The sequence below is a fragment of the Chelonia mydas genome, chromosome 8 (genome assembly GCF_015237465.2).
Source record: "Chelonia mydas isolate rCheMyd1 chromosome 8, rCheMyd1.pri.v2, whole genome shotgun sequence".
Taxonomy (NCBI): Eukaryota; Metazoa; Chordata; order Testudines; family Cheloniidae; genus Chelonia; species Chelonia mydas.
In genome coordinates, this window is record NC_057854.1 from 88,854,509 (window position 1) to 88,878,108 (window position 23,600).

A 23,600-nucleotide genomic window follows, 5' to 3' on the forward strand; every position below is an offset into this window, starting at 1 on the left:
TTTACAAACTATTTAGAAATGGAACCTTAATGTGACCAGCTTCACAACACCCCTGTGAATTAGTAGCATCTTTATCCTTGTTTTACAGTTGAGAAGCTAAGACATATAGAGCTGAAGTGAGTTGCCCAAGGTCACACAGGTAGTCTTTGGAAGAGCTGAGAACAGAACACAGATCTCCTGACTCCAAACTTGTGCCTGAATTGACCCAAGTGACCATCCTCAGCCCTCATAAGACTTAACAATATTTAATTTTTTGCAAACTGTTTTTACCTGGATATACTTGATGCCTGATTCTTGTTATTCTTTCATGAGTGGGAGTCACATAGAACATGATCTGTGCAGACTGCAGGGAGGAGAAGATTATCTATACAGTTTGCTTTTGAAAAAAGAGGCCCCTTTTAAAGTTTTTTGTGGACACAGACGATAAATGGCTGGGAGTCTGTGGTGTTCCTTAAAATAGTTTGTTAGATCCTTAAAATATTGGACGTGCCTTTCTTTGAATTTGTCTCACAGCTCCACTGAATAAAGAATAGTTGGAAGGGTTATATTGTGCGTAGGGTACAATATGCTACATTTGTCCATGGCAATTTTAATGTATAAAGGTTCAAAATGTCCTAATTACACTATGTTCAGCTATCAGACCAGTAACACCAGTGTTGGTCCAAGTCCACCAAAACAACACTTTCTAATTGTCCCAGAAAACAGATGAACTCTGGAGAAAAATAAATGTGAATACAAAATGAATGAGAACAATGTATGCTCTTAGGTCCTGATACAAGACCCAAGAAATCATTGGGTGTCTGTCTGTTCATTTCAGTGGGCTTTGGCTAGGGCCCTTAGGTAGTATGGATGCAACAAATTAGCAGTACCACTGACATCTGTTTATTTTTATTGACCAGTATTTGGTTTAATTTCTGAGGAAAGATATACTGGTAATCACTAATGGTCACTTTCTAAAACTGCTTTTCATCAAAACTTCATTTGCTTGTGAAAATAAAGAGGGATCCAATATCAGAAAACTATATGATTTTGCACACTGCAGATCATGTTTGAACATGCTGGAAGTGAGGTTAAATTGCATGGGGGTGCAGGTACCTAAACAGATTGAAAAAAATTCCTCAGAGATCATGTTTTTAAATTTTAATATAGAACAAATGTCACTATCCAGCAATGTTAAAGATATAAAGGACTTCAGAGTTCAATAACAAATACAGAGTTGTTATTTGAAACAAAATGTACCTCATGAGAACAATCAGTTGCGTTTTCCAGCAGTAGTTATACTATGTGGTCATAACCATTTTTTCCCTTTTACACAGAGGTCTCAAGGTGCACATTTTTAATGTACCCTAGCAGTTTCCAGGTAATGTTTTATATTTCTGTAGCTATTATTTTCTGTTGAAAGAAAACTAGTAAAGGTTGAGTCAAGAAAGGGAAAACAAAGGAAAAAGATCAATATTAACACTCTACAAATATTGACTTAACAAAGTGACTTTGTTGTCCTTCTCCCACAGGAATTTATATTGAATGAGTGATTTATTTAAACAAAAATACTTATAGAACATATTAGTCTAAATATAAAATCAATATTTCCAAGCTACAGGATATATTTACAAATTAATGTTCATTGAACTGAATATGTTTGGAGATCTGTTATTTATTTCCAATTACCATTCTTATAAAGGTTTATGATACAAATCTTTCAGACTACTTAAGCATTTAAAGTTCTCACCAATCTAATAAATTATTCAATTTTAAATTTCTCAAAAAGTCATTATATGTTTTATCCAACAGTGGTTTCATTTATAAAAACATACTTTGTTCTATTAAACCTTCACACCTGAAAAATTATTTTCAGTAACTGGATGTCAGCAAAACCAACAATATATAAAAATATTAATAATATTTTGCATCATGAAATCTCTGTAGTGTATAGCTGTCCTTGACAAACTACTAACATAAGAGACAAAATTCAGAGCAAAACTGTTTCTATTTAAAATGCAACAGTGTGTGTGCTTAAACTAAAACAGCATAATTTAAACAGAACTAACTAACATACAGAGTACCTTTACTGTGTTTGGCTCAATTAGCTCTGAATTTGTGTTACTGCTGGTGCCCATGCTGATAGTGGAAGAAACAGATGCTTTGCAACTTTGGGCTGATGATGGCCTTGAAGAAGTTCTGTTGTCACCTATAACATAGATATTTATTTATTTACAGTGGCTGTTTTCCATTGTTTCAGAATGTTACAAATGGTATTTATTTGTATACCTTTGCATTCAAAGTCACACACAAAGAACTACATGACAAAACTTTATGTTAATGAACAGAATTCCCTTATGATTTTTTAATCACATGACCATGGGCTAGTCCCACTACCACCATCTCCCTCCTTGTACACGTCAAGCAAGTATTCTTAACCTTCTAGACCACACAATCCCAGTCTTTTCATTTCCTCTCGTCACATTTCTTTGCATTTTTTCAATTTCAGCATGATTTTTCCTTGAATTAAAACCAAAAGTGACTGATATACTCTATGTACAAATGTAGATATTTCATATACTGTCATTATATTCCTGTAATCTTGGCCCTGCTTCGGTAAGGTACTTAAGCCTTTGTGTAACTGTAAGCACGAGTAGACATATTGAAGTCAATAAGACTACTCACATGTTTAAATACCTTACTTTATAAATGAAAGCTAATATCTTTCCTGTTGATAAATGTTTTAGGATTCACTTCTTATCAGGATATGAGATAAATACCCTGACATACTGCAACATCTGTAGGCTCATTTTGTCTCTTTGCTCTGGACCGTGTCACACAAGAATCAACTGATTTTAGTCCTAAGAAAAATTTGATGGTCTTAGATAAGAGATGCAGCCAAAGTCCGTTTTAGCAAGGGGCTCTGAAATCCACGTGGGGATTTTCTGTGGTTGCCACAGTCAAAATGATTATTAGTCAAGTCTGTGCTAGTATGAGAAAAGTAAAAAAAAATGTTACTCAATCTGCTGATTCTCTTGGGAGAATGGGCCCTGTCTCCTGGAATGGAGCCTCCCTGCATAAAAAGTAATACCTCTCTTTGGTGCTGGCTTGTGATCAGTTTTCCTCGTGGTCCTTGATGATGGTTTTGATATTGGTGATGTTGCCCTTTCAGAGGAGGTTTCAACTTGACTTCCAAACTGCTGACGCCTCAGTCTACTGTCAACTTCTAGTTTCTCTAGTGCAGTCTTACGACATTGCTCATTGGTTGTCACGTATAATTTACAAAACTTTGCACAATGAAAAAGTGAAACATTCTTTAATACAGTTTTAGGGGAAAACACACACATTAGTAAGCACAGGATAAATCAATAGATGGAATCTAGTTTCTCTTGAAGAACAATGCTCATTTTATTTTCATGAATCAGAATGACCACTCTCAAGTGACATAGTAAAAATGGAGCCATGATTCAGTAGAGAGGTCACACTATAAAGTGAAAATGAAATATGAATTTCACCCCAACAGATGATTTATATTATCTGCTAGACATTTGCGGACTTGTTTTTATGTCTAATTTTTAATGGAGGGTTGCTGTTTTTCTGTGAAACTGTTTTTATGGTGCAAGTCTTTTGTGGACTTTGACTGTTTAAAATTTAGACATTGCTTAGAGGTGCAGTTTGAAATAACATAAAACTGAAGAGATATTTTACTTTGAAAAATAGATGCCGAGTACATGCGATAACCTCACCCACAAAAGAAATTGCATATTATCCAAGAAAGTACTTATAATATAGATTAAAAAGGCATTACAGTGCTAATCCATGCTGAGTATCCAGGTTTGCTCTCATTTGCCACTCTTGACCTGCTACTGCTGCCAGTCCCACCCCTGGAACCAGGTTGCATCCTTGAGCATAGCTAGGTTCACCAGTACAAAGTGACCTTTGTTGGAGGATATTATCAAAGGAAGCGCATTGTATCCCAGGGAAATGGTGCTACCATATTATCTGTACAGCTCCTAGACAATGGGGTCCTGGTCTATGACAAGAGTTCCTAGGCAATACTAATAATAAATAAATAAAATAAATAATAACAAGATTAAGTCCTTTGGGAACCATATCACCTAAACTAGCCCTCCCCCCAGCACTTGGTAATCTGCAAACCTTAAAATATCTGCACTAAAACCTATTAGTGTGTCTTAGGAAGTAGCTATAGAATTTGATTAATCCAACATCATATACAAAAGTATTGTCACCTTGTTTACCATACCTGGTTATAATCAAGCTTGCCATTGCTGTTTACATCAGCCAATTTAGTGATGGCATTCACTTCCTCTACAGTCATCCTCTCACCTCTCTGTGATAAACAGTTTAAATATCAGTTCCTACTAAAGAACATTGTTCACCGACATCACTGGTTTGAAGATTATACAAAGGAAATAGGAATACTTTAACATTCTTTCCAGAAATCTTATCTGCAGCACATTTACATTGGTCTGAGTTTAAATCCCCAAAATAGTGATCAGCATTGTAAATGATATTTTAATGTATTTGAAACACTACTAAATACTTGGAAGATGAATAACTAAGCTCATGCAATTTCAAGGTCCCATTCTACAAGCCCTCCATGTGTGGAACTAATGTTGACTTTAGTTGGTGTACCAGGCACTGAGGATTTGTAGCACAGCAATTCCCAGTCAATTAAATTAATATTTATATGTAACCCATGCCTGTTGGGTGTGGTGCTCTGTCCCCCACTAGTGGCAACTAGACCATTTAGAGATTAATGAGTCTGCTACCATCTTAACTAACAGACAGGTGGCTTTTAGCTCATGCAGTAGAGGCTCATGCATTTAGCTCCAGAGGTCCTAGGTTCAATCCCACTGTTACATATACTCTAATTAATGTATTACAACCAAAAGCTAATTTAAAAATATTTTACATTTTAGTCACTTATTTAGCCCATGCTGAGTTCTTTTACACCGGTTCCTTATAAAATGGTGGATTTACTTTAAATTAGACCTACTGATTTTATAGCACTTCATGGTGTTGGCTATAGCTACATTCAAGACCTGCTCCTTTCACCTTGTACTACACAAAGATCATTTCCCTGTTGTTGCTACTATCGATATTTGTACCCATACAGCACCTGATTGTTAAGGGTCCTGCCATCTGTCCAATTGGACCCTGCTGCTTCACACTAAATGCTCCATAGTGCACACATCGAAGTATACTATGGAACTTTTAGTGAGCAGCAGCCCGGTCCACATGGCCTGGCCACTTAGTGTGCAACAAGCTATTACACTGTAATTCACACACAACCTTGCTATGCACTATGCTTCTAGCCCTATCACAGTTTACATTGTGCAACTTGATGCGGTAAGAGCCTGAGCTCAGAGGTATGGCTGCAGTAATGTGGTATTTTTGTCATGGCTGTAAAGGGATCATGGACCCCATCATTATGTTTAGGGGGCGGGGGAAGTTATTTCTGAGCATGCAGGAATGAGATAAAATGTGTGAAGGGAGGATAATAACTGAATAAACTTTACTAAGCTAATGAAACTATCCCATAGGACTGCAAAAGGCCCTTTCAAAAGCAAGGGATTTGCATAGAAGTTGCTGGAACAAAACAGAACTAGGCACTGAACTTAGCAAGGGCTATATGCTTCCAATCCTGCTGCATCAGTGCGGGACAGATAGGTAGTGTTTTCTTATAAAAAAGTAATTTAATTATTTTTCAGTTGATCTTCATTCATTATGGGCTGGAACTGAGAGAAGCAGTTGGGTTGACCATACAATTTCAGGACTGTAAGGGGGAAAAAAATAAGAAAGAGGGAGAGAAAGATAGCCAAGGGAGTATGACACTTAAAAAGAAATCATTAAAATATTTCAGATATAGATTGTTTCCCCCTAAAAAATCAATTTTTGACTATTCAGGATTGTTTCTATGATTTTTAAAATTTAAAAAGATTGGTTCTTCTACTATACCAATTTTCTGTAAATTATAGCTCTATATCAAAATTTGTAATTTACCTTCCAAGATACTTACCATTGTAAGAATTTTATAAAGTTCAGTGTGCAAAATATATCCATCATTATTTGTGTCCACTTTTAAAAATGCTTTGAGCAGTTCTGTTTTTGTAGCTGGTTTTTCTTTTTTTAAGATATTGCAAAAATCATCAAAATTCAGTGTGGTGGTCTGGGGAGTCCAGTACTGATTAACCGTCTTCTGAGATGGATTTCTTCCAGCCTGTTGAAGCACTGCATAATAAAATATAATATCAACTCTTCATTGACACTGACAGCCAAAATATATATGATTTTTTCAAACTATCCTTTAATCAGTTCATAGGTTAAGACAGGTTTTTTTAATCCAATCAATCAAAGGCAAAAATAGGCATGAATGATAAACCTTTGCTTAACTGCAGTAGCTGTGACATGGATGTAGACTCAATCCTGTGTTCCTGATTTAATGCTACATGGTGGACCATCCTGCACACCCGCACTGGGAAGGAAGAGGGTGCAAGAGAAGCTTAAGCCTCTGATGGGGTACTACATCCCCACTGTACATGTTGGTGAGAATAGGTAGTGCCTTGGTTTCTTTCCCTCCCAATGCACTCATTGGCATACTGAGGAAGTACACTGTGCCAGGTACAGGGTTAGCACAGAGTACTCCTCCTCCCACCTAAAGAGTCACAGGTTGGGTGTAAGTGCTACTAGAACTATGTGCGGCCTCATACACAGGGGTGTGGCAAAGCCACAATTTAGCCCATAGGATCTGGTCAGCAGCTGTCTCTTACTTGTGTACGTAGACCCACTGAACTCAATGGGACTATTCACAAAAGTAAGACCTGCAAGATCAGACACTCAATCAGGCAAAATACCCACTGACTTAAAAGGGAAATTCCTCCCTAACCCTCCCCCGCCCCCCCGCCCAGTAGTAAATGTAGGATTTGGCCCACTGTGTGTAATCCGCAGGATTTAATATAACAACCTGTTATTTGTAAAGCCACAAATTCTGGGCCAGATCCATCTACTGAGGTCAATGAGAGACTTTCCGTTTACTTTAACAGAAATTGGGTCAGGCTCTCAGTGCACAAACAGCCTACCATAAATGAGCTGTAGAATTATTTCTGTATCAACCAAATAGTTCAGATTACACAACATGAATTTCAAATGTAAAAAGAAAAAAAATAATTCCCAGTAAACTGTTAGATAGTAAAATTAATAATAAAATAAAGCCGATAACATGTCTGCAACAAGTCCCACTGCTCCTGTACATGGTAGTTGCAGAAGTTGGATTTGCTACTTCTAGCTAGCTTCTGAAAAATCTTCACTTACATTAGGCTTTCATCAGTTTATAATGTGAAGACGGTATTATCTTAAATTCAAGCTAAACTCAAATATGCTGTCTAGTTAATACGATGTCATAACCCCCACCCACTTCAGAGAATTAGATGGTTTAGGAAAACTCTCTAGGTAGGTCAGTAGTTTGATTTTTATCCAGATCTGTAATAACTAAGTCTTTACCAGCTCAGAGCTGTTCAGTAGCCTGTCTGAAATAAACTGGTGGTATCATCACAATTCTCAGTAGGTGGGCAGTATAAAGAAAGAATCTCCAAAGAACCCCTTTTCATAATTGGCACCTTTATTCCTAATCTAAGGTGTGAGTTTCCCCCCCCCCCCCAGGACCAAATGGGCACAGAGTGGCGGCTGGTGAATATGGGATAGCTTGCGTCTTTATTCATGTACCTCTTGGGCACATAGCAACTGCTTTGGCATTTCTGTTTCAAGGTCAACTAAGGAAGGGCAATCATTCTCAATGTGTGTTGTTATGTGGATAACCCAGTCTCACGGGCTGTCAATCTAGCACCCTTCATTAGCTGATTATTCACTTGTATTTAAATAAATGTTTTTTGATAAATATACTGCAAGATGCTGCTACCTGTATCATTTATCATTCCAGGGAGATCAGTGATTGCTACAAACATATCTCCCAAGATTATATTTTTGAAAGATTGTTTAAATCGCATCTTTTATTTTTGTTTCTTTAACTGGATTCTGCTAAATACCTGAGTTACAAGATAGAACATTATATTATAGTACATTCAGTGAGCAACTATGACTCCTCTAAGGTTTTGTCGGAGCAGGCTCTAAATTAATAGCACAGTTTGTGTTATTAACCAAACATCATGTAACTACAGATGCTTCAACACCACTGATTTGATTCTTTGCCAGGATTTACGCTAAGCTTTTACACAAGCCTATAATGACTCTGAACACTTACAAGTTTAAAAGGGAAAAAAAGTTCACACGCAGCTCTGAGAAGACTGGGAGCCTGAACCAGTAATTGCCCTTTATTAGCTGACCTTGAAACCAAAATGCCTAAACACTTGCTATGTGCCCAAGCGGCATATGGATAGAGATGAAAGGCACAGCACATATATAAAAGAGATGACATTTGTTCACACCACTCTTATTTTAAAACCATAATTACGATGTTATACAGGGGCTTCTATCTTAACCCTGTCAGTCTGCAGAAGACTGAGTCATATGCTGAAAGAGTATGCTTGTTAGAGAATGGTATTTCAAGTACGGGTATTTGGAGAGAAGCTGTCAATCTAAAACCATCAGATTTACATGCTAACTGGCTTCCTGGTAAAAAGCTCACATGTTGTAGGTATGGCCTACGATTAAAGAGAATGAAAGTCTGGAGGTAATGAATTTTAAGCTGAGGAAAAGGAATACAGTGCCCCTAAATATTATGACTGACCATAGTGTCAGAATGCTTTTCTATTTACTTTTTGTTTGTTCTGTGATTACATAACCTCTACAGTCTTCTACAAAGATGCTATTCCCTGACACCATAATCTACTACTGATAAACCCTTAGCAAGCAACACTGCAGCACTGACAATTCCAAGTGTTCAAAAATCATATTAGCTTCAAAATCATGAGGGTTTTTTAAAAAAACACAGATTTGTGTTCTTTTTGTATGTGCCTTCTGGTTTTTAGCCTTTTTACAGTTCATGTTTTCAAGCTTTTCTCTGCAACCATGAGGCCTAGAAACTTTTATTTTTTTTAAAAAGTAAGCTAAATTTTTCTCTTAATCATAGGACTCCAGGTGCTGCGGCTTTAAGAAAAACACCAAATACTGTGATACATGATAAACTTGCAAGAGTTGGCAACACTGAAGCTGAACAGATTTCTAGATGGAACTATGAAACCTATTCCAAATATCCATTTAACAGAATAACTAATTAAAACATTTTAAGTAAACCAATTCCCAGTCCCTAGCCCAATTTAGAAACCATTTTTTTCACTAACTTACTGTGTAAATTGGTCGTTTTCATAGTTCCAGCCAATTAGCTGTGGAACTTCGAGTTATTTTTGTACTTTTTCTAAGCATCATAATTTTCAATCAAATATTTATACTTACTACTACTAACTGCATTTACCAAACAAAAAAGATACATTGTTGGACTGTTGCGGATGTCACCTAATCACACAATGAAGTAGAATAATACTAGGGCTGTCAAGTGTTTAAAAAAATTAATCGTGATTAATCGCGCTGTCAAACAATAAGAGAATACATTTAAATATATTTGGATGCTTTCTACATTTTCGAATATATTGATTTCAATTACAACACAGAATACAAAGTGTACAGCACTCACTTTATATTTATTTTTGATTACAAGTATTTGCACTGTAAAAAAGCAAAAGCAATTGTATTTTTCAGTTCACCTAATAGAAGTAATGTAGTGCAATCTCTTTATCATGAAAGTTGAACTTACAAATGTAGAGTTATGTAAAAAAAAAAAAAAAAACCCTGCATTCAAAAATAAAACAATGTAAAATTTTAGAGCCTGCAAGTCTGCTCAATCCATTCCTGCTTCTCGTTCAGCCAATTGCTCAGACAAAACAAGTTTGTTTACATTTCAGGAAATAATGCTGCCCGCTACTTGTTTACAATGTCACCTGAAAGTGAGACCTGTAAAAATGATAAACAAAAGAACCAGTATTTTTCAATTCACATCATACAAGTACTGTAGTGCAATCTCTTTGTCCTGAAAGTGCAATTTACAAATTTTTTTTTGTTACGTAACGGCACTCAAAAACAAAAATATGCAAAACTTCAGAGCCTACAGCTCCACTCAGTCTTACTTCTTGTTCAGACAATCGCTTAGACATACACATTTGTTTACATTTACAGGAGATAATGCTGCCATCTTCTTATTTACAATGTCACCAGAAAGTGAGAACAGGTATTTGTAACCGACCGTTGTAGCTGACGTCGCAAGGTATTTACATGGCAGATATGCTAAACTTTCATATATCCCTTCATGTTTCAACTATCATTCCAGAGGACAAGCTTCCATGCTGATGACAGGTTCTGCTCAATAACAATCCAAACCAGTGCAGACTGACACATGTTCAATTTCATTATCTGAGTCAGATGCCACCAGCACAAGGTTGATTTTCTTTTTTGGTGGTTCGGGTTCTGTAGTTTCCGCATCGGAATGTTGCTCTTTTAAGACTTCTGAAAGCATGCTCCATACCTCGTCCCTCCAGATTTTGGAAGGCACTTCAGATTCTTAAACCTTGGATCGAGTGCTGTAGCTATCTTTAGAAATCTCACACTGGTACCCTCTTTGCGTTTTGTCAAATCTGCAGTGAAAGTGTTCTTAAAATGAACAACATGTGCTGGGTCATCATCCGAGACTGCTATAGCATAAAATATCTGGCAGAATGTGGGTAAAACACAGAGCGGGGACATACAAATCTCCCCCAAGGAGTTCAGTCACAAATTTAATTAACGCCTTATTTTGTTAACGAGCATCATCAGCATGGAAGCATGTCCTCTAAAATGGTGGCCAAAGCATTAAGGGGCACAAATATGTTTAGCATATCTGGCACATAAATACCGTGCAATGCTGGCTACAAAAGTGCCATGCAAATACCTGTTCTGACTTTCTGGTGGCATTGTAAATAAGAAGCGGGCAGCATTATCTCCTGTAAATGTAAACAAACTTGTTTGTCTTAGCAACTGGCTGAACAAGAAATAGGACTGAGTGGACTTGAAGGCTCTGAAGTTTTACATTGTTTTGTTTTTGAGTGCAGTTATGTAACAAAAAAAATCTACATTTGTAAATTGCACTTTCACGACAAAGATTGCACTACAGTACTTGTAGTAGGTGAATTGAAACGTAATATTTCTTTAGTTTGTTATTTTTACAGTGCAAATATTTGTAATCAAAAATAATATACACTTTGATTTCAATTACAACACAGAATACAAGATATATGAAAACGTAGAAAAACATCCAAAATATTTAATAAATTTTGATTGGTATTCTATTGTTTAACTGTGCAATTAAATCTGCAATTAATCGCAATTAATTTTTTTAATCGCGTTTACTTTTTTTGAGTTAATCGCATGAGTTAACTGCGATTAATCGACAGCCCAAAATAATACTGATAAAAGGATAAAACATCTGGCTTGAAATTTAGGAAATTGAGAAGTGCTTTAACTTAAGGTACATTTACATTTTTTACAAATTAATGCAGTTCTTATGAAACACTGAAGTCATCCATTTATGCACAAAACACATTCAGCATAGGCAGGGAAAGATTTTCATGTACCACATAGTCAGTGTTTCTCAACCCTGTTCTGGGGGACCATGTCTTGGGTTGAAAGGGTAGGTCAATCTCCATTTCTCATTTAACAACTTTTCTGATGAGACTGCAAACCCCTGTGACAATTAATGCCGGTTGCCATGGCGATTTTCTGTGCTAGGGACACTTGTCCACTAGAAACTGAACTGAGAATAACTCATTGTAATTTATCACTTGTCAGAGAGAGGGAAACACTTTATTGAAAAATGTCACCACCACAAAGCAGTATCCAGGCCCACCTCAAGTAGGCAACGATGCCACCATCAAATGTGGTGCTGTTAAATAACTCACTTAGGCCCCCCAATAGTTGTTAGGTGGTATTGACTTTTGCTCATTCAGAGTGGTGATTTAGAGGTGAAAGGCTCTGTATATCATTCCCACTTCCACGAACTATCCAATACCTAGTAATATAGATTAAGAATTTAAGGAAAATGAAAAATATTGAGAAAAAGTACTTTCGGTAAACTATTTGAAAAACGATGATATATTTTATAATAGGTATAAACCTTGGAAGTGTCTTTATAGATACAGCCACTGATGCTTGAAAACCCAAACCCCACCAAGAACTGCCTGAATCCTTAAAAGAAGCTATTGTGACCAAGCTCCATTATGTGCTGGGGTATTTCCACCAGTGAAATGCTGGCTGTTGGTTTGAAAATCAACTACTGTAATCTTCACACACAAAATTCAAGTAAAGAAAATTATCTCCTACTCATTACCTAAATATAGTTGTTCTTTTGATTTAATATTTTCTAAGCTGCTTTTAAAAACAGCTAGGTAGGCTGCTCTGCAGTTCATATAAAAGGACTCCTCTTCAGAATACTGTGATTTCTTTGCTTGAGAACTTTCTGAGAGTATGGTTTTCTCACGGGAGAGGGATGCATTACTTCCAGGACTGCTGGCCATTCTGTGAATAATACAAACATATTTAAAGTCTTTTGCTTTTGCTTTCATAGTGCGTAAGTATGTCTCTGCTCTGTCCCCTCATGCACAGATTCACTTAAACTCTCTGTGAATCTGTTTCTCTGCTGTAAAATGGGGGTAATGCTACTTAACTGCCTTTGTAAAGTGCTTTGAAATCCATGAATTTAAACTATGTAGGTGCTAAGTATTATTCATTATTATTTATTTATCTACACTGTAGCAAATTTTTCAAGATACCATACGAGGTGATGCATACCTTAGCCAAAATTAGAATTAAGCCTCTAGGGATTGTCTACACTACACTTTTTTCCTAAAATGTCCTACTGTTGCTATCACTGGCTCAACTCATCTGTGAATAGCAACAGTGGGAGCACTTGTATGGACAAGGTACTAGTGTCCTCTAGTGTTTTAACCACTGTTATCTAGGCTTGCTGTGGGCAGAGTTATTCAGAACAGTGGTAAAAAAAACCACCGGCAGGCCAGCAGCCACCTCGTCCATACTGGCACTCTCATTATTAGTGCTACTGGTTGAACTTAGTCGGTAGTAGTAAAGATGGAATACTTTTGGGGAAAGATGCTGATGTGGATACACCCTAGTGGAAGTGGAAAGTGTGTGGAATGCAGTTTTTCACCACTCTGTAAATGACTGCTTAAAACATAAAGAAACAGGCAACATATTTCCAGAGATCGACTGATATAGAGATCCAGCATGGAGTATTTGCTCAACTGTTCTGAAACAAATGAGTACCCAAATACTAGTGTCCTGAGGAAAAATGGAATTTTGGGAGTCTGAGTTTTCAGAGCTGATCAGAATTTTAGCCACAGAGATACAGAGCTCATACAAAGTGATCAGGGCAGTCTTTATGCCCAGACTCTGACTGACCTGAGTGACACTGCACAGCTGTAAGGGTAACATCAAGAGGCCCCAATCAGGGATGAACCCCCACAATTATGTTAGGTTCCATACAAACAGAGTAAGACAGTCTCAAACTCAAAAAGCTTACAGATTTAGCACAAAATGCAACATGTAGGTGTAACACATATTTGGAAAGGTCGGGGGACGCAGGAAAAGGAGAACAATGATAACAAGATAAGCATTGTAATTAAATGTACGTGTTAAAAGTCCTCATGTATGGCATATATGTTGGCTGTTTTGCAAGCTTCTTATTACTAGAGACTTGCTGTATCCGGAGACATATTTAGTAAGAGTAACTGTGCACTGAAAGATTATACTTTGTTGCTTTTACTATTGGGTTTTATTCATCCTCCCAAATCTAAAAATCCAGCAGATTTAGAAACCATTAGGCTGATCAGTTCCACACTGTTTCAGCAGGGAAAACCTACTGGAAAAAAATCTTTTTTCCATTCAAGATAAAAAAATTTAAGTTAATAAAGTAATTTATCTGGTTTAAAGCCCATATTTAGAAGAATTTTTTTCCTAGCTATAATTTCTTTAAAAGCATATCTAACAGTGGAAACACTGTCAAAATTTTACACACCTATCCTTCAAACACGTAAAGTTAAGCATATGCATTCAAATTGATGGAACTATTCGGATGCTTAAAATTAAGCATGGCATAAACCTTTGCAGCATTTAGGACCTTAAACTACAACGTACCACCATAAAACTATACAAAACAGAGTGGGGAAAAATCCGGATTTTTTTTCAATAATTGAAATAATTCAAGACAATAATACCTTTTGCTCATAAACGGCAGTGAACTTTAACAGTGGTTTTCTTCTTTACCAAAGGTGATTAAGGTTTTTAGAAGGCCACCACAGAGGTACACTAAATTGTGCTGTACTGTTGGCCTAACAGCCTCTAACATTATTTTACCCAGCTTTGACTTCTGAAAATATATTCCCGTATAATAAATTGAATATCTCAAGTTCAACAACAAGATAACGGCATAGGTAGGGTCCCCTTCAGGACTCATTGGATTCTTACTCAAGAGGGCTAAATCACTCGCACTTTCCTGAGTTATATAGGTCTTTTCCACTTGGGAAAGAAAGATAATAATCGCTTATCATGGATGAAGTACCCTATTTATAATACCCAGACCGCCTGCCTGACACTTTCATATTACACTGGCATTAGAAAGACCCCACAGGGACACAGTGATTCAGTTTGGTACTGCAAACGGGTGTCACTATAATTAAGCACCAGTGTTACACTCACAAAATGGAAGTGGGTTAAAGTCAAGGAGGAAAAGGAGAATAAATGTTAATTTTCCAGTAACTAGCTTTATAAAATATGAACTGTTGTTTATGCTCCTCAGCCCACTCATTACCAACCGATTTATTATTTGTGCAGCAGGTGGTGCTGCCAATTTGTGAAGCACAAAGGTGCTGCCAATGTTATTTGAAGTCTAGTGTGCAATAGTTTTCCAAGGGAACTGGTGGAAGCTCCATGGCTTGGGTCATTAAAATCTCAACTGGACAGATGATGAAGCACTGAAATATATATATAGTAAGGAATAACTGTGCATCAGAGGAAAGGAGAGGGACTAGATGACCTAACAGCTCTCCCCAAGATTCTTGAGAAAAGAAGACTGATGTGGGAGCTGATAACAGCCTTCAACTATGTTAAGAGCTGTTACAAAGAGGATGGGTTTCAGAGTGGTAGCTGTGTTAGTCTGTATCAGCAAAAACAATGAGGAGTCCTTGTGGCACTTCAGAGACTAACAAATTTATTTGGGCATAAGCTTTCGTGGGCTAAAACCTGTGATCAATTGTTCTCCGGGTCCACCAAAGGTTGGACAAGAAATAATCGGTTTAATCTGCAGTAAGGGAGCTGTAGATTGGATATTAGGATAAACTTTCTAATTACAAGGGTAGTTAAGCATTGAAATAGGTTTCCAAGGGAGGTCGTGGCATGCCCCCGGCCAAACACCTATCAGGGATGGTGTACCTTTACTTTTTCCTGCCTCAGGGCAGAGGGCTGGACTACATGACCTCTCCAAGCCCTTTCCAGTCCTACATTTCTCTGATGAAAATTCTAGTGTCTACCATTTCATCACAGGAAAGGCAAACCTACCAGATCTCACGCATTTGGAAGCAAGAAGCTCTCTCTTACGACATTATGTTAAGCCGCTTCCGAAACATCTCCCCTTCTGCCCACGGAATCCTGGTTCTGTGTGTTTCAGTGAGATTTCAAGCCTAGTTTGGGGCAATTTAACCCCCCTCCCAATGTTTCACTGACTAGCTCTAGGCAGCACCCGGGGTCCCGAGGCTGTTGCCAAGGGGCAGTGGCGGACTCGTTCTCTTTCCGGCTGGGGGGATTTTTCTCCTTTCTCCCGGTTTAATTTGTAAACGAACATGCCCAGGCCCTAAACGGAGGGAGGGAGAAGGGCCGGGGGCTCCCCCAGAGACCGCGCATGGGAAGGGGCAGAGAGCAGAGGGGAATGGGGAGGGGATGGAGTGACCCCTCCTGTGCTGACCTTGGGGACTCCTTGTTTCGGCCCTGGACCTTGCCCTTGCCCCGGCCCGGGCCTGCCGCCGTGCGCCCTGCGCCTCGGTGCGTCGGGTTCGGGGCGCCCCGGCCTGAACGGAACCGGCCGCTTCCTCTGGACGGTGTTTCCAGCCGGTGAGGTTTGGGTGGTGCACGGCGGGCGGGAACCGAGCAAGCCCGGGGGGTGCCGGAGCGGCTGCCGGCGCTGCCATCATGCCGTAGGTAGCGGGCACGGGCGGTGAGAAAGGGGGCAGGTGTGGGGGGGCGCCGGGGTAGAGCTGGGGGGCGCGAGGACAGGAGCTGAGGGGCGGGAGGGAACAGCAGGAGTTGGGGGTGGGAGGGGACAAGGGCTGGGGACAGGGTCTGGGGGCCAGGGGACAAGAGCTGGGGGGCAGGAGCTGGGAGACACGAACACTGCCCTGAAATCAAGACCCGTCTCCCTTCCATCTCCACGTCAGCTTGGAAAGGGCTGTACAGGCTGCGGCCAAAACTTTCAAACTTGGCTGCTGAAAGTTACCAGCTAAATAAGTTGCCCCTTTGGAGGGGTGAGGGTCGGGTTCTCCTGGCGTCTCTGTGCCCCACACAGATGCCAGTGTGTGTGTGTGTGTGAAGACAACACTTTCAATTGTGGGTGCCTTAAAGTTCAGCACCTAAACAAATGGTTATTCCCTGTAGCACCCACGGCAGTGAAGTGAGTCCTCAGCGCCTCTGAGAAGCAGGCCACTTACTGAAGTGCTTAAAGTTAAGCTACCCTAATTTGAAAACGTTAGTGTTTCTACATAGAGTGCCCCCAGAATTCAGGCAGGAGTACTGCTAACCAGCCCACATCTCACTGCACAGTAGCAGGGGTAGAAGAGGAGATTTTGATTAGGAACACTAGAGCAAACCCCTTACTTGGAAAGCGTGTGGGATATTTCACGTCAATGTGGAACAGATTTAAAACATAGTTAAACAATTCTGCCACAACAAACAGGAATCTCTGAATTTTTATTTGACTAATGTTTTCCTACAAATATCATTTTTGTATATAATGTTAGCCCGAAGGCAAGATTTTTTTTTTATTTTTTAAGGCAAGGGTATTTTAGTAGTTGGAATGAAAGAGAGGACTCGTGGGTTTTATTACCAGTCTTCTCACCAAGTCACCTTGAGTCAGTTAACTTCTTTGTACCCCAGATGAAGCTACTACTGATCTACCTCCAAAATGTGTTCTATTGCATGATTAATCCTTGGATAAATGGTGATGTAGAAGAACATGGTGGTAAAGTGTGTGTGACTTTTTCATGCCCATGAAAGTGAGAAACTGACAGCAGCTGCTTGAGATGTAATAGTGGTAGCTGTTGGGCTGTGACATCCACTATTGGTTCTTCAGATTCTAGTGGACAGCTGCTCTGGGCTCTTCCTGGCTGCCGTTATAAGGGTTGATTTCCACTATACTATGCTTCCACAGACTTTTTTCTAAATCCTTTCTGTTTGAGTAGCTATAGTTCCTACCTCTCCTGTTGTTGGTAACTTCCCAACCAACAGCAGAGGCTTCTGAATACCAGTGGAGAAAGTGAATCAAGTCTTAATAATTTCATTTTGCTGCTTAGCAAGGCTGTGAGTAGCAATAGAGGCTCTGCAGCAGTCTGCCTGCAGACTGGGGCAGGCAACACTGCATCTATTCACAGTCTGTTCACAGATAGTTATCGTAGCAACTATAGATTTTCTTTACATTAGATTTCATATTTAATGAAAGCTTAAATTCTTCAGTAATTGATGACTTAGGCCCCAATGTTTGTTAGTCAAGTCAAAGCTTCCTGTCGACCACTGGAAGTAGATTTCTTCAAGCCCAAATTATGATTCTATTCTAGAACCTGAAAGAAGAGAGAAGAATGACAAGTGTGGCTTAAATAATTTGTGATCTCAGACAATAATCATTCTAAACTTTTTACGAAATGTACTAACCTTGGATTGCAGTACTTGAGTGCATTCCTCATTTTATTTCTTGCACGTTGTCTTTTACATTTCACTTTGAACCTGGAAAATAGTAATGTTTTTTCTTCAAGCTTTCCCAGCCGTTACACCATTTTTTCCTTTAGTTCTTCCTGTTTCACTAATATATGTAAATACTATCGAATTATTTCTCTACTAAGAGCCAAATAGATTTTAGCAATGTGGCCAGTTGAAAAGTCAATTACAACTAAAAACGTTGTGAAGTCTTATTATGTTGTCTTACTGTTACACTAGAATGCATTGGGCTGAAAATTTTATAACCCACATTGTAAGAAAAATATGACATACAGATTTCCTCAGTTTAAATGCTGTTTTCACACTGGTACTCAGGGTGGAAACTAAATACAAAAGCATACCCCCAAAATAATCTTTTATTTCCACTAATAATGAGAGAGGTGTATTTAAACTAAAAATGTACCTTCCTTATTAAAGTCTTCGTGCTGTCATTACTTAGAATAGGATTATGGTATAGTGTAGCGGTTCTCAACCCATAGCCCAGTTAGCACGCAGCTGCGGCCCACCTCAGCTGTGCACTAAAGGCTGGCCCGTGGGGTTCCCGGCTGCCCAGCAGGGTGGCATCCGGGCAGTTGCCTGGCCCCGCAAGCTCCGGGGTTGAGGTCAGGCAGCCACCTGGCCCTGCATGGCAGGGGCCTGGGGTCGGGGTCGGGGTCTGGGCTGCTGCTGCCCTGCCATCCAGCCCCTGCAGCCCAGGTAATACATTGTGTGCCGCATATGCAGCCCACAATGATAAATAAGTTGAGAACCACTGGTATAGTGGGACTTGAGGCTTGTGATTCAATCAGTGACCTCCTGAGTGACTTCTGTATAGTTAGTTCCTTGCAATATTAATCACTTACCATACCAGGTTTTTCTAAAATTTAATGTCTGTCTACAAAGTGAGTTAGAAAATAGTAAGGTTGAAAGTCTATATAACACCCAAAAATGCATTGTGTCAATGGAGTCTATATAACACCCAAAAATGCATTGTGATTTCTTCAGAATAAATTTTCCATTAAGCGATAAAGCCACTTCATCATGCCATATACTCCTTCTTTATTTATTAGCGCCTCTTGCAAATACCTTTCCCCACTCATCTTCAATTTATTTCTTATACAATTTGCTTAAATACATGGAAAGTTAAAAAAAAAAATTGTAGTGTACCGGGAGACTGTAAAATCTCACTCCTTGTCAAGGGCTAGATGGTGAAAACCATACTCTCTCTGATGAGCAATTACTCACATGAATAGTTTCACTGAGGTAAATAGGAGTACTTTTGTAAGTAAATGCTCACCAGTGTTAACAAGAGACTCTCAATCTGGCCTAAAGGGATTTTCCAATATGTTATAACAAACGATAGTTATGACTTTTTTTCTAGATGGGTAAATATTATGTGTAAAGTACCAATTACCAAAATGCATATACTTACATAAACATACACCACCATCTACTGTGCACAATTAAGAAAACAAAATGAGCTCTGTCCCTGGAGATTTTAGATCACTTGAGGGTAGGGGACTCAGGTAAATGAGCTCTTGTACACTGCACCTTAATGTGCTTGGTTTTTCCTTCCTCTTCCCTACTTGTGCAGACTGTGACATTTACTACTGTCCTGGTATTGTAGTAACTTTGTCCAGCCATGGGAGGAAGAGAGCGGGAACTAACAGAGGTGATCCCACTGCCCTCTATATCGTAAAGTAGTGTGGGGTTCTCATTTCCACAGTTTAGATTGTGTTGAGCTTTTTCTCCTCTCCCCCATATGCATCTTTTTGCATGTACATGGGAGGGAGGGAGGGACATACCTGTGGCCCAATGGGGCTCCTTTTTAGTTTTCCGAATAAACTTTTTTCAGAGCTTTTAGCCAAGGACAGTGGTTTGGACTTTAACACCTCCAGTCTTACATGATCCTAATTGAATGATAGTTGACTAGTGATTTACTTGCCCCTCATTAGGGCATCAGAGGGGATACTGTCAGGTGAGATAGAATCTAATGCTTTCACTGGAAAGAGCAAGGCCAAAATTATCATTACACAGCCCCTTCTGATGTAGAAGTACTTACCTGAGAATCTGCCTCTACAGCTCCATAGCTCAAGGGGCATATAGAGGTTCCACAGGCCAACAGAGGCAAATTTGGGCCAACTGGAACTCTTGCTCTACGCGATATCTGACAGATTTTAAATAACGTGGGGCTGACCACTCTACAACTTTTTCTCCGAGAAATTTCCCAAATCCGTATAATTTAGGATTTTCATGCAGTTTTTCATTTGTCCTCATCATAAAGCTATCTCAAGTCCAGATTCTGCTGTACTTTGGCTTCCAGCTCCTTTTGAAGTCCATCATAAAAACTTCCATCATAACATAGAATCAGAAATGTAGGGCTGGAAGGGATACCTTAGTATAACATGCAAATGCATTGGCCTCCAGAGCGCCCTAACCGAGAGAATGTATTAATGTGTATAATGTTTTTCTGCTGCCATTGGGGTGGAAGATATAATGGAGTCTGCATTCCTTAAGCAACATGGGTCACTATATTAAAACAAAAAAAAAACAACCCACACACATTGTAAAGAATTCCATCAAACTGTTACACCTTTGACTGTCCCTTGGCAAGAGTTGTTGGGTTTTTTTAATATAGAAAATGTAAATCTTACATGTTTGGCTTTTTTAATATAGTATTTTTTTCTATTATCTTTTTAAAATACAGATAATTGTAAACCAGTGTTATCTCATACAGTCATATTACATGAATAATATTTCAAAGATGCATTTTTAATTCATTTTTGAATGCCTTCACATTTGAAACTCAGAAATAGTGGCACACTCTAAACAACGGTATATTTTAAGTGAGGTCATCTTACTTGCTAATGAGTCAAAACAATCTTTTCCAAGATGAAATCTGTGCAGTTACATTTTGAAGTAAAGTGCATTTTCCAAAGCTTGTTTAATTTGAAATGAATGTGTAAAGTTCTTATAGAATGACTTTATAAAGATTTTCATAATTTTTTAGTTACTTTATATAATGCTTTAAGCTTTGTTTAAGATTTAAGAAAGTACTTAAGTTGCAGTTGTCTCTGGGTAAAATAGTCTTAATTTATGTTGACCTTTCTTTCCTTTGAGTATTTAGCCTGCATTCAATAAAATTTTGATGACTGCTCTTTAGAAGACAGCTGTACGATATAAGAATTATAAATATTCAGCTTTCCTTTCCTAGTGTTGCCATTAACAGCTGGGCATCCAGTTCAGCAGAGCAAATTTTGCAGAGAGAGGTTGGCATGTTCCTGAATCAGTATAGTGAAGAAGACTAGAAAATAGTTTCTTATGGTTTGGGGACTTGTAAAGACATAGAGCATCTGTTCCCCAGTTAAGTCATAGTCTGGTAGCATTGAATCATGTTAAGAGCTAAAATGATGGGAAGAACTACTTTTTTCACCTTGTTGTATCCATGTTTAAATACTTAATACATTATTTCTACTAATGGCAAAATAATTATAACACCTACCCAGAAGGTATGTAAGTTGGAGTGCACTTGTGTACAGTTATTTTAATAATTGGCATTTTGTCTGAAAGAGACAAATGCCTGTTTTTTAATATATAATTCAGTCTCTTGGTTTAAACTGGTAAATAATGGAGAGGTGGATGTTTTTTAGTACAAACACTTGTGTTCCAGCTTCCAAAAAAGCAACCTTTTTGACACGTTCTTTGAATCAGTTAATAAATTTGCTGTATCTGAGATTACTTTCCCTCAAGTAGCATTTAATGCATAGAAGATTTAATGCATTCATAACTAAGAAAAAATAATTATTTTAAGACCACAGATGATTGATCTTATTACTAGACATTTTGTATTTGAAGGAGTTGTAAAACTTGTCTGTCTTTTGCTTGCAGAGTTAAGAGAGCACTGAAGTTGGAGACCCTTGCGAAAGATAACGTAAGTACTGTATTCACTTTTATGATTGGAATTATATGGAATTTACATAAATACACAGCATTTCATTAGGGTTATGTTATAGCGGATTGGCTGACAGTCTACAAAAGTCTCACTAAAGAGAAGTGATTGCTAAAAATCTTTGGCATGAAATTATTGTTTTTGTATACATTGCCTGTCAATAAGTGAAGTATTTATCTGCATGAAGAAATTGGCTATAACTGGAGAAATAGGCATATTTTTGGTTATCTTTGCTACTTGTCCAAGAGCTGAATGAATTAGGAACCTTGTTGAAAGCACTTATTAGAAATTAGCTCCATAATTATGGTAGCAAATGTTCTGCCATCTAATTGTACATGTAACAATATGGAATTATGATAATGCTATAATCTTCATATTATAAGCTGCAAAATTGAAATGAAAACATTAAAAGCATTTTTATGTCAAGGATATAATTACATCCCTCAGCTAATCTGGCATAATGAAACAATAAAATACTAACGCTGCAATAAATTTCACCACAGTTATCACAATAAAAATAAAATTGTACTGTTGCTATTATTTTTTGTAAATGCAGCCATTGTATATTCTCAGTGCCAGCATGTCATGACATATGTCGGTTTATTATCTACCCGTACCAACAGTGGGTGTTGCTACAAACGCTATCACGGAGGAGTTCCTGAGGATGGTAGCCTTAAAGGGAAGGAAAATTAGTGGAAAAGTATATTAGAAAAAATAGCTGGTCCGTAAATGAGCCTCTGGTAAATCTCCACATGGCTATGTCATTTTAGAGAGATTTGTTTATATGTGATACATATTTAGAAGTCTCATTGGTATTTTGCAAAATAGAAACTTGCAATTTTAAAAATTTGCTGGATACTTTTTTATTTAAATAAAGGTGGCAAAATACCGCAGTGGCACTAAAAAAAATCATTAGCAATTTAATTAGCAGTTTAGTGTACCATTACCCAACTTGTTCTGCGGAGAATGCAGCTGTGACTGTAATTTTGCATCTGTTTCTTGGGTCGGAGTAGCATTGTTGTGGATGAGTGGTCCAGCCTGAAATTAAACACAGTTTTTTCCTACCCTAAAGCTGTTATTTTTCTGAGATGGCAACAAAAGTGGTTTAACAGAGAAGAATTGCATTTCAGACTAGACTTTCCTTCTGCAGTAAAATGACTATAATAAAAGCCCTTGTTTACATCAGCTTTTCAGAATATGATGGGTTAAAATATTCACTTGAAGTCGTTTATATATTGGGGGGCTATGAACTGTAACGTGACTACAATAAAGTTTTAATTTATATGGCACCTCTCCTCTTGCACAGATTGCATCCCCATCCCATACTGCTGCTTCTCCTTTGTCTCCCAGGACCATCTCCATGGCCACAAAATGCCAAACTTCTTCCGCTGTGCCCTCACCTGATGTGATCTCTGCTTCTGTATTTAAAAAGTCAGGAATGAGTGGTTAAAACTGTGTCATTTTGGTATGACATCATAAGGATTTGCCCAGCTGTGCAACAGATCTGGACTCTCTTTCCCTGAAGAGAACCTCTGATTGCCACAGAGGTTGTGTGCTGCAGTAACTCTGTTCCAAGGTAGATGCTCAAAGGAGACTTCCTTCATGTCCAGAAATATGGTGGCTGCAATGTCAGGCATTC

General features: G+C 38.3%; 2 protein-coding genes across 9 annotated transcripts in view; one reads left to right on the forward strand and one right to left on the reverse strand.

Annotated features, from left to right (window-relative positions):
* Positions 1-16,272, reverse strand: part of EFCAB7 (EF-hand calcium binding domain 7) — a 38,216-nt gene extending 21,944 nt beyond the window's left edge. For 2 of the 6 annotated variants that reach the window (XM_037905973.2, XM_043520893.1), the window contains exons 1-6: positions 16,016-16,147; positions 12,371-12,558; positions 6,023-6,234; positions 4,244-4,330; positions 3,071-3,266; positions 2,064-2,188 (exon numbers count right to left, since the gene is read on the reverse strand). In XM_037905973.2, coding sequence (XP_037761901.1) covers positions 2,064-2,188; positions 3,071-3,266; positions 4,244-4,330; positions 6,023-6,234; positions 12,371-12,557 — 807 coding nt within the window. In that variant the 5' untranslated portion in view covers position 12,558; positions 16,016-16,147. Of the gene's footprint in view, positions 1-2,063; positions 2,189-3,070; positions 3,267-4,243; positions 4,331-6,022; positions 6,235-12,370; positions 12,559-15,612; positions 15,715-16,015 lie in introns of those variants that run through there. The other 4 variants (XM_037905974.2, XM_043520894.1, XM_043520895.1 and 1 more) reach the window with 3 other exon arrangements.
* Positions 16,132-23,600, forward strand: part of LOC102934175 (integrin subunit beta 3 binding protein) — a 52,749-nt gene continuing 45,280 nt past the window's right edge. The window contains exons 1-2 of one of the 3 annotated variants that reach the window (XM_037905981.2): positions 16,132-16,244; positions 21,901-21,943. In XM_037905981.2, coding sequence (XP_037761909.1) covers positions 16,240-16,244; positions 21,901-21,943 — 48 coding nt within the window. In that variant the 5' untranslated portion in view covers positions 16,132-16,239. The remainder of the gene's footprint in view (positions 16,245-21,900; positions 21,944-23,600) is intronic. The other 2 variants (XM_037905978.2, XM_037905980.2) reach the window with 2 other exon arrangements.